Source organism: Vombatus ursinus, unplaced genomic scaffold (assembly GCF_900497805.2).
Source record: "Vombatus ursinus unplaced genomic scaffold, bare-nosed wombat genome assembly UNPS02014874.1, whole genome shotgun sequence".
Classification (NCBI taxonomy): Eukaryota; Metazoa; Chordata; class Mammalia; order Diprotodontia; family Vombatidae; genus Vombatus; species Vombatus ursinus.
In genome coordinates, this window is record NW_020954652.1 from 19507002 (window position 1) to 19517367 (window position 10366).

A 10366-nucleotide genomic window follows, 5' to 3' on the forward strand; every position below is an offset into this window, starting at 1 on the left:
TCCTCTTTCAGAGATGGTATCTATATGACAAACTTTTAAACCTATCTTGAAGCTTATATTACGCTTTTTTTTCTTTAGGGATTAAAGAAACCATATAATCCTATACTTGGTGAGACTTTTCGCTGTCTCTGGGTTCATCCAAGGACAAACAGCAAGACTTTTTATATTGCTGAACAGGTATGAGCAATATATCCTACAAAACAAAACTGACAATAAAGGTCAGTGGTCTATTTTTGAAGAAAATTAATAGTGAAAATAAATTTTTCTAATAATATTCCAGCTAAAAACAAAAGTTTATGGATGTTTGGTAAGTAAACAGGCTTTTACTTTTCTCAGTTGTGAATGTAATTTTCTTTAAAGCCCTACTACCACAGCCATGAAAGTTATTCAGTAAAAAAAAGAGTAAATAAAACTATTTCCCAGCCTGAAAATAGCATACTTTATGACTTGTTTAGCTTCTAGTGCTGACCTTTCAGAGATTCATTTATCAGTTTAGTTACTTATTGCCTTTGTAAAAAAAAAATACCCAAATATATATCTCATATTCTTTCTTAAAATAAAAGAATATCTTTATTATAATGCTGTTTCACCTGTAAAAATGGTCTTCTATCATGGACCCTGGGACAGCCTGATAATTAGAATCTAGTCCAATTCAATTTATTATGTTTTTCCTGTATTGACACGTTCTAAGGATTTTGTTACTGAGTATTGTTCTTGGGAATATTGTTCCATATGCTAGTTGCTAGATAGCTAAATGGTTAGAACACTCTCTCTGCTGCTTAAGTCTGCACTCAGATAATCCTTTGCAATCCTTAGTAATTCACATGACCTTTCTGGGTCTCAGTTTCCTCATCTGTAAAGTGGAGATTGGAATAATACCTATTGAGGACCTTAAAGTACTATGTAAGTGCTAATTATTGTTGGTTTTGTATCCTCTACTTTTTTGAGGGACTTCCTCTCATCTTTAGACAAATGAATACAGGTTTCATCAAATTGTGTATAAATGAATTTTTTAAAAATAAGTAAATATATTTTTACTGGGTGAGCTTTCTGTTTATATGGATCATTTTGTATAAGTAAATTATTATTTCCAAATTTATCTTTTTGTATAGGTCAGGATTTTTACTTCATTTATTTCCATTCCTTTTGCTACCCATCCTACTTCATGCCCTCAACACCTTATGTCTTGACAACTTTAATAGAGAGTTCTACCTGATCTTCTTGTCTTCAGTTTCCTATTCCAGGCTATGAGCTTTCTGCAGACTTGTATTTCTAGAACAGTATCTTGATCATATCATTCCTTTGATCAAAAATCTTCAGTGGCTCCCTCTTTCTTTCAAAATCTAAAACTTAAATCTGGCATGCAATACTTTACACATTCTAGCCCAATCTGCTATTCAATATTTAACCCCAGTTAATTTTTTGAACTTTTGACTCCCAGACTAATTGATACACTTACGGCAACCTGAATTTATCTTATTCTTTCTTTCTTTGATACTTTTTAAATGCAATTTTCTTCTTGCCCTTCCCCAACCTTTTATGCTTATCCGAATTCTGTTCATCTTTCAGAACCTGGCTCATATCCTTTCTTATCTCTAAAACTTTCTCAAGTGACTTTAACCCATTGTCATCTCCCTCCTTTTAATTCCTGTTGCTTATTGTAGTTAATCACATAGGTGTAATTTACTCATTGTGTTTACATTATATATAATCAATCATGTACTATTTTATATCTCTTGGACTGTTATATTAAACCTGTTATCAGACATTGTTATTTAACATTGTATGTATTTGTCTCGTTTTTCCAACTAGGCTATAAATTTCTTGGGCAAAAGGCCATATCTTTATACTTCTCATATTCCCATTAGCACTTAGCAGGGTGTCTTGTACATAGCAGGTATTCAGTTGAATGTATTTTGTACACCAAAGTAGAACTATTTTGTACATAATTAAAAGCTAATAATGTTTATGTCCCCATTTATCTGTACAGCTTTGCATCTTCATGAGTGTAGCAAATGCTTTGGAGGTACCATGATGTAGTGAAAGACAGTGTATAAGAGTAAACAGTGATTTGGAGTCAGAGGACCTAGGTTTGAATCCTGGTTCTAACACGTATATGTGACTTTGGACAAATCACTTAACCTCTTTGGATCTCATATTACTCATCTTTAAATGAAGGGAATGTACTCAATGTTCCTTAGTGAACATAAGGTTCCGTCTACTGAAATCCCACAAACCTATAACTGAGCAGTTGTTGTTATCTGGCATTGATTTCATTTCAGGAAGCAGATAACATACATGATTTTGAAGTAGGGAGGTGGCTTGTAACAGAGCAAAGTTAGGAGGCCTGAGCCTATCCTGGCTCTTTGTTTTAACTGTAAGACCTTGAGCTAAGAGTTACTTCACTACTCTGGGCCTTATGTGGTTTAACTCTGTAATGACCAAGGTTTCTTCTCTCTTTAACCTTCTGTGTTTCTAAGCAGGTGTAGCTTCAGTATTGTTTTCATTGATTTTCTAGAACCTCTTCAGGATTATACATGAAGATTTGAACCACAGTTTTTATACATGGTCTCTTCAGGTTTTTATTTTGTAAATGTCTTTTCTAGAGTACACTTTTAGGAGTTAATTAATAAATTTAAGACAATACAGCATAGTAATACATGTTTATATTATTATTGTTTTTCCTGTTGTGTTCAATAGGTGTCCCATCACCCACCTATTTCTGCCTTCTATATTAGCAACCGAAAGGATGGGTTTTGCCTTAGTGGTAGTATCCTGGCCAAGTCCAAGTTCTATGGTGAGTTTGTATTCAACTTTAGCTAGTCAGAGTTTGATTATCTTTTATACCTTAAATTTCTAGTACCTTTGAATAGCTAATGCTCATTTCATCCACCAGATTTACTTGGATGACAGGTGTACCTTTTATGCTGATTTTGTCAGTCCACAATTAGAGGTATGATCCTATTGTACAAGAATGACCATTATGCAGTTATAAATTCCATGCAAACATTCAAGGATAGGTATTGAGCAGAGCTCCTTTTTCTCCAATTTGGTCAAGTTGGGGCTTCTGTCTGAATAGTGAGTCTTGATCCAAGGATAGGTTAGCTGGCCTAGTGAAGTTCCTGACAAGAGAGATAAATAATTTAAGTGAATAAAATACCTTCCTCCAAGGAAAGAAGTCCCAGTTTTAGAGAAAAGAGATGGATGGGCTTTATAGTTGCCCCCAGTTTGGGGATAAGAAAAGCAGTCCTATTAAGTTTCCAGGGCTTCTGATAAGGAGGTAACTCCAGTCTCTTCTTTCCTCTTCTTATTCTTATTCTTATTCTATAGGGTATTTGGGATAGTTGGAGGAGTGAGTTGGGTGGGTGGTGGATAGCACAGGATGAACAGAAGAGAGGAAGAAAAACTGCTTATCACTGAGCTGGATGGTGGTCTTGGGCCCTTGTCGTCATCCTAGGGCCTGACCATCAGTAGCTGATGACCCTTGTTGGGTATCCCTTCATGGATGGTGTGGAGTAGGTGTTCACCAAAGTTGCTTCTAATTCTCATATTCTGTGATTCTGCACATTTTGGTTCCTATGAAAAGGATCTTTATTTGTAGGCTTCCCATTTTAAAATACTCAATAGAATTTTTTGCATAGCTTATGTTTTCTCATAAATCAATGCCAGAGGGAAGAAAAATTTTGTTAAGGTATCTTAATCATGATATCAGGAAATTTAAGGCAAGTTAGACATTCTTTGTAGAGGATCTTTTAAATCTGTTTTTCTCTTTTGAAACAGACAAGTGAAGGCTATGTAAATTATAACAGTTTTTCTGTAAATGTTGTAGATTAGATATCTGGAATTTTGAGTTTGTGGATGAAAGTAAGTTAGACTTAATTCTATGAAAAGCCAAAACCTTTGATTTTGTATATTTCATCCAGAATAGTATCATGTTAGGTTGTAGGACACACTGGGCAAATATGTTATGACTTAGTTTGATAAACACAAATGGAAGAAGAATAGCTAAGTTCTGGTAGCCACAAATTGGGAATTAGGCCATTGATTAATTCTGATAGTCCAGTTAGGGGATGGAATGACCAATAGCAGAGGAAAAATCCCCATAGAGGGGAAGTGAATTGTAGTTAGGAAATACATGCTTTTCATCTCCTTAAGTGACCTTTATGTTATTGAAAGTTTTGTTTTCAGTCCATTGATATTTATGTCTTAATTCTGTATTTGAAATGGAAAAATATGTCAAGGAAAAATAGGGTTTACTTTGTTAAAAATGGATGTTTCTTAAAATAAGGGATAGTTGTATGTAAGAAGGAATTCCTTAGTCTTGGGGCTTAAAATCCAAACAGACTGATTGGTGGAGAAGAAACACTTAATCTTTAGTGACACTAGAAGGAGATTCTTTCACAGTAATGAAAAAAATAATAGTGTTCTTATATGCTTGGTACTTTGCTAATGTCAAGGAAGTTTTCCAGATGATCTTGCCCATTAGGAATTTTCATAGATCTGACAGAGTCAGACATATATAATATGAGACAGATGTATAAATAACCATATAAGAATGATGCTCTTATTGAATATTTGTTTAGGAAAAGAATTAATCTAGTGTATATAGTACATATTAATATATAGATTAACATACTGACAGTAGAAAATGAGAAAATTTTCAGAGCTGTAATTTAACAACAGCAAACATATTTAATAGGTACTTTACACTATACTTGGTGCTTGGATACAAAGATAAAACAAGGTATGTTCCCTGCCCTTGAGAAACTTACGATCTAATGGAGGGAGAAGAGTTATATATGTATACAAATAACTTCTACAAAGGAGAATATGATAAGTGTAAAAAGGAGGTGTATAAACAAATGGGGGAAAAATTGTGGGGAAAGGAAGGGGAACTTTCATGGAGGAAGTGGCTCCTAGATTGGAGTTCAGAAGAAAGGAGATAGATGAGCAGTCAGAAACTGGTGCCAGAAGAGGCACGGAAGAATCCATTTTAGGAAAAGAGGTCAATACGAGCAAAGGCACGGATAGAGTTGTAAGCATGGTAAGAACAACGCATTGGTGAGTAAGTGGTCTAATTTGTCTAAAATGGAATACATGAAAGAGGGAGTAGTATGAAATAAGACTGGAAAGCTGGATTGGGACTAGCTCATGAAGGATTTTGAGTGCTAATATGAGAAATTCCTTAATTAGACAATGGGAAACTACCAAAAGTTTTTGAGCATTTGTTTGGCATCATCAGAGTGCCACAGTGTCCTAAATGTACCTGTCCTCATCTGTTCTCAAAAGTTAAGCAGCATCAAACTTGGTTAGTATTTAGATGGGAGACCTCTTGGGAATACCTGGGGCTGTAACAGGTTCTTTCTTGAGAAATAACGTGGTACAGTGGAAGGGAGCGCTGGATTGGGAGGTAGAGAACTTGGGTTTGAATCCAACTCTGTCATTTACAACTTATGTGACCTTGGCCAAGTTACTTCATTACTCTGGGCTTCTGTTTTTCTTATCTCTAAAAGGAGAGAATTAGACTAAGTTGTAGGTTCTGTTCCTTCCTTCTCTTAATCTATGATCTTGTTAGTGGTGCATTTAGTGAGATTACTCTGACAGTAGTATAAAGGATTCTGGAGGTCAACTAGACTGTCACAGTGGTCTGGGGGGAGAACTCATGAAATACTGAAGTAGGACTGTTGTAGTGGGAATGGAAAGGTACAAAGGAGTAAGAGGGAAATTTTTAAGCAGAATTAAAAATAACAACAACAACTTGATGGTACATTGGATATAATGCAGAATAAGGGTTGAGGGCGTGGGGGGCGGAAAGGGAGAGGAAAGATCCAAACCTGAGTCAGGATCTAAAAAGTCCTTTCAAATAAGATATGGGGCATCATCTGACATTTACTTTTCAGGGGAGTTTTTGTGGAATGTGCTGTTTTAAGAAATTGCTAAAAAAAAAAAAAAAAGAAGAGATGCTTCTTGAGTTGTAGGAGACAGAAAGTCTTTTGAGTGTAGAGTATATATAAAAGAAAGCATGAAATCTAGCCTAGGGTTTACTTTGATAAATGAGAGCACATGTATTAGGAAGATTAGATTGGAGATGATGGTTTTTTCTAACCATTAGAGATAATTGGCATGTAATAACATGCCAATTGAATATAGAATGTAATTGGCATATTATCTTGTTGAGTAATTATGGTCACATAGAGTTGGGTAAACAGAAGCATTTAGAAGGACATGCCTGCCATTTACATTAAAAAACAAACAAAAACCCCCGACAACCCCCTGAACCCCAAGAATAAACCACCAAAACAAGTAGATTTTTTTGTGTGTGCTTTGCTAGTACAGATGAAAAACTCATTTCTTGGACACCTTAAGCAAGACTTGTCTCTGCTGTGCATGCTCCAAGGACTACATTGGAGTGTTCCTAGAGATACAGTTGAGACTGAAGGCTAAGTTTTGACAGATATTAGAAGTTGGCAGTTTTTATTTAAGGGAATCCTTTGCCTGTGTGCTTAGTAAATATTCAGTCTGACAGCAGTTGTATCCTTATGTTCTTATTGGCTATTAACAGTCTTCATTCCACTTGTATATCACTACAAATATATTCACTGTAATAGTCCCATCTCAAAAGTGATTTTTTAAGTATCTAAGATTAGACACTATTAGAAGACAGGAGAGAGGTCAAGCTAGCTTAATTGATTTCCAGTTATTATCTTGTGAGCATATGTGGATTTATTTTGTATAATTATAATTAACTACTTCTTTCAGGGAATTCGCTATCTGCCATACTGGAAGGAGAAGCACGTTTAACTTTTTTGAATAGAGGTGAAGATTATGTGATGACGATGCCATATGCTCATTGTAAAGGTAAATATTACAAATGTTCAAAGCAAATTTGACAAAGAAGTCCAGTTAAATACCTTAAATTTCTGGAATTTTATGATAGATTTCAAATGAATACTCTTTGCTGAAACTTGAGATTGATGAAATCGTTAATCTGGTGAGTACTGTCTTTCTTAAAAATATCCTGGAGTTTATAAACTCAATTTTGAATTTACTGCCGTAGCCTGCTGGCTCTACTAGCATGTGGAACCACAGAAGTTCACCATCCACACATTTTTCTTGACGTTAGCCCCACCTTTCCAGAGAAAGGTGAACCACACTGGTACCTTGATGCAATTTCCTTCCATAATAATTCTTACCTTTCTTCACCTGCTTATAGAAGTTGACTGATAACACTCACTCATTCTCCTGGTTTCTGTTCCTATCACTCTACTGTAAAAATGTTCTTTCAAAAGTTCTAATATGTCAAATCCAGTGACTTTTTTTAGGCTTCTAATCCTCTCTAACCTCCCTCTGCAGCATTTGATACTGTTCACCACCATCTTCTTTGTGATAGTCTCCTCCCTTGATTTCAGAGCTTGTATTTTCTCCTGGTTCTTTGACGGTTCCTTCTTTTTCTGGTTTTTTCATTCCTCTCCTCCTTCCTATGCCTTTAATTCAGAAGTTCTCTGAAATTTTGGCAGTGTTTCTCTTTTCTCTTAGCTACTATTATAATTTCAGCTGTATTTGCTATGTGGGTTACTTCAAAATATGCATTGCTAGTCTGTTACCTTCCTCCAAAGCTCTGGAATCATGTTTCCATCTGGCTACTGGACACCTCTACCTGGATGATCCTATCAGCATCCAGATTAGTCTTCTAAAATATTAGTGTAATCACCACTGCACACTCAACAAATCTTAAAGGCTCCACGTTGTCGATCAGGCAAGGCCCAGATCATACCTGGCATTCCTTGTCCCCCACAATCTAACTCCAATTTACTTTTTCATCCTTCTTTGATAAGATTGTCTATCACGTAGTTTTTGCTACAATCAGAGAACACACTGAACCACTACAGATTACAGAACCGTTGCTTTGCTGTCTTTGCTCAAATTTTTCTTAAGTTCATCCCCATAAGAAGTGCTCACCCACCTCCTTGCCCTCACCTCTTTATATTGCTGTCTTTCCCATTTTAAAAATCCAATGCAGATACTATTGCCTTCATGAAGCTTGCTATTTCCCCAAGCTGGAAACCTTTTCTTATATGTCTGATTGTATAACACTTTGTACCGTGTAAACCAGAGCACATCTCTTGTGTAAGTTGAGTCAGAAAGACCTAAGTTCAAATCTTGCATAAGACAATTATGTGATCCTGGGCAAGTAAATCACTTAACCTCACTGTGTCTCATTTTCCCCTTGTGTAAAATGAGAATAATAGTAGCACCTATTCCACAAGTTTTTTGAGGATTATGAGTTAACATATATAAAGTACTTTGTAAACCTTAAAGCACTCTACCAATGCTAATTATTATTATCATCCTCTTATGCACTTAACATTTTCTGATTTTTATTACTTGTCTTATCATCTTGCTAGATTTTAAATCTCTTCAGGTCAGGAACCCCATGTCTTATTTTTGTATCTTTTCCAACATTAAAGTGAAATGGGCTACTTTGTGTAGTAGTGAGTTCTCTAGTTTTTGATGTATTTTAGAACACTTATTGGGGATGTTGTCAAGAGGATTCATGCATTGAGTAGATACTTGAATGTCACCTTTGAGCTAAAGTCTCTTCCAAATCTTATATTTTGTTTTTCAATTGAAATCAGAAGGAATATTTATAGTTGTCACTTCCATAAAAATTAGGGAAATAAAGCTTTTTCATTTTATATATTAGACTATGGCTTTTGTGTGTCTACAGATAAGAATGCAAAATATAGATTCCACTATGATAAACTGTCTCAACTACTTCAAATGTTTTCCCCTCTGAGAGTATATTATCTTTTGGAAGATACTTGGTTGTATAAGAAAAATGTTTATTGCTCAGAATTACAAATTCTTGCCAATGGGAATATTTTAATCATATACTGTCTTTCGTGTTTAAAGAAAATCCAACTGATTTATATTTCAGTTTCAGTTAGAGTTTAATTTGTTTGGTAGTGATGATCATTACATTAACTTTTCCAAGACATCCTGGCCAGTAAAAGAAGTTTTTCAGTTCAATTAAACAAATATTTAGCACCTACTGTGTGCAAAGGATTATACTGTAGGAATACAAGGATGAGAAAAAGCACAGGAGCCCTCACAGAACTTACAGTCTTAATAGGGGAATATGTACAAATACATGATACAGTGTAATATGAGATGTGGGCGAAAGAAAAATCCAGAAGGGTTTGAGGAGGGAGGGTTAGTTTCATTCTGAGGGTCTTGGAGAAAGGTTCTCAGGTCCCCTGAGTTGGACTTTGAAAGAAGAAAAGGGATTTCATTAGCTAAGATGTAGAAGGACATCTTCAGACATGAGGGAAATATTTAGAGATGGGAGAGATAGTATGAGATCTGAGAACAGCTGGAAACTTTAAAAAATTAGCTCTTTTCCATTTTTATTTTAGCTTTACCTTTTGTTTAAATTGTTCTACATTTCATATTTCTTTAAACATGATTTATTTTACTAAGAAGGTCATTGTTGAAAGGTCAACTATTCCCTTGTTTTCAGATAATACTTCACTTAAGATACATTGGATGATTGCCTTCTTTTTTAAGACTGTTGAGATGATTGCATCACTGAATCTATTTGTTCTAGTATTTAATAGTCATAGTTCTCATAGAAAAACTAAATTCCTCATACAGCAGGATTTTTTTCCTTGCCTTTTCTTTGCTTGCTTCCTTCCTCAACAGAGGTAAAGGACTGCTGGTCAACATCTTCTGTGTAAGTTGCTTTTATGTCATATACAGTATTATATCATGTCTTTAGCCTTCTCTTTTTTGAATTAAATAGTCTCATTCCTTAGTCTTTCATCAGAATTTTTCAACTATTGAATCATTTATCTCTTCTTTTATACTTGTCCCAAATTTTACATTCCTTCTTTGGTTATAAAGTTCAGAACCAGACACAAGACTATACTGCTGGTTAAGGGTAGGAACAATCCTGAGTATAATAAAGCTGGTTTTAATGCTTGGTTAAAGTACCGTAGCTCTTTAATACAGATATCTTTATCTGTGTTGTTACCTTGGCCTCCTTATTCCATATTTATAAAATCACTATTTTCTTTTGTGAACTTTTTCCACCACACACTTTATTTATCTTTGTTATGTTTCACTCTTTTTTTTCCCATTGACTATCCACAGTTTTCCAAGTTCATTTAGAATTCTGACTCAGTCCTCCAGATTACAAGACATCAACCATGATCCTTTTAATGATATCTGAATTTTCAAGGAGCATGCTTAACACCTTGACACTACATTTAAGGATGACCCTGTGAGGATAGTCTTTTGGTTATATTCATTCATTCTCTCTCTCTTCCTTTTTTTTTTTTTTTTTTTTTTTTTTTTTTTTTTTTTT

At 34.9% G+C, this 10366-nt stretch overlaps 1 protein-coding gene across 6 annotated transcripts in view; it reads left to right on the top strand.

Moving 5' to 3' along the window:
• The window catches only part of OSBPL8 (oxysterol binding protein like 8), a 214993-nt gene that overhangs the window by 176726 nt on the left and 27901 nt on the right, over positions 1-10366 (top strand). For all 6 annotated transcript variants that reach the window (XM_027842484.1, XM_027842488.1, XM_027842485.1 and 3 more), the window contains 3 exons: positions 79-177; positions 2701-2797; positions 6760-6858. In XM_027842484.1, coding sequence (XP_027698285.1) covers positions 79-177; positions 2701-2797; positions 6760-6858 — 295 coding nt within the window. The remainder of the gene's footprint in view (positions 1-78; positions 178-2700; positions 2798-6759; positions 6859-10366) is intronic.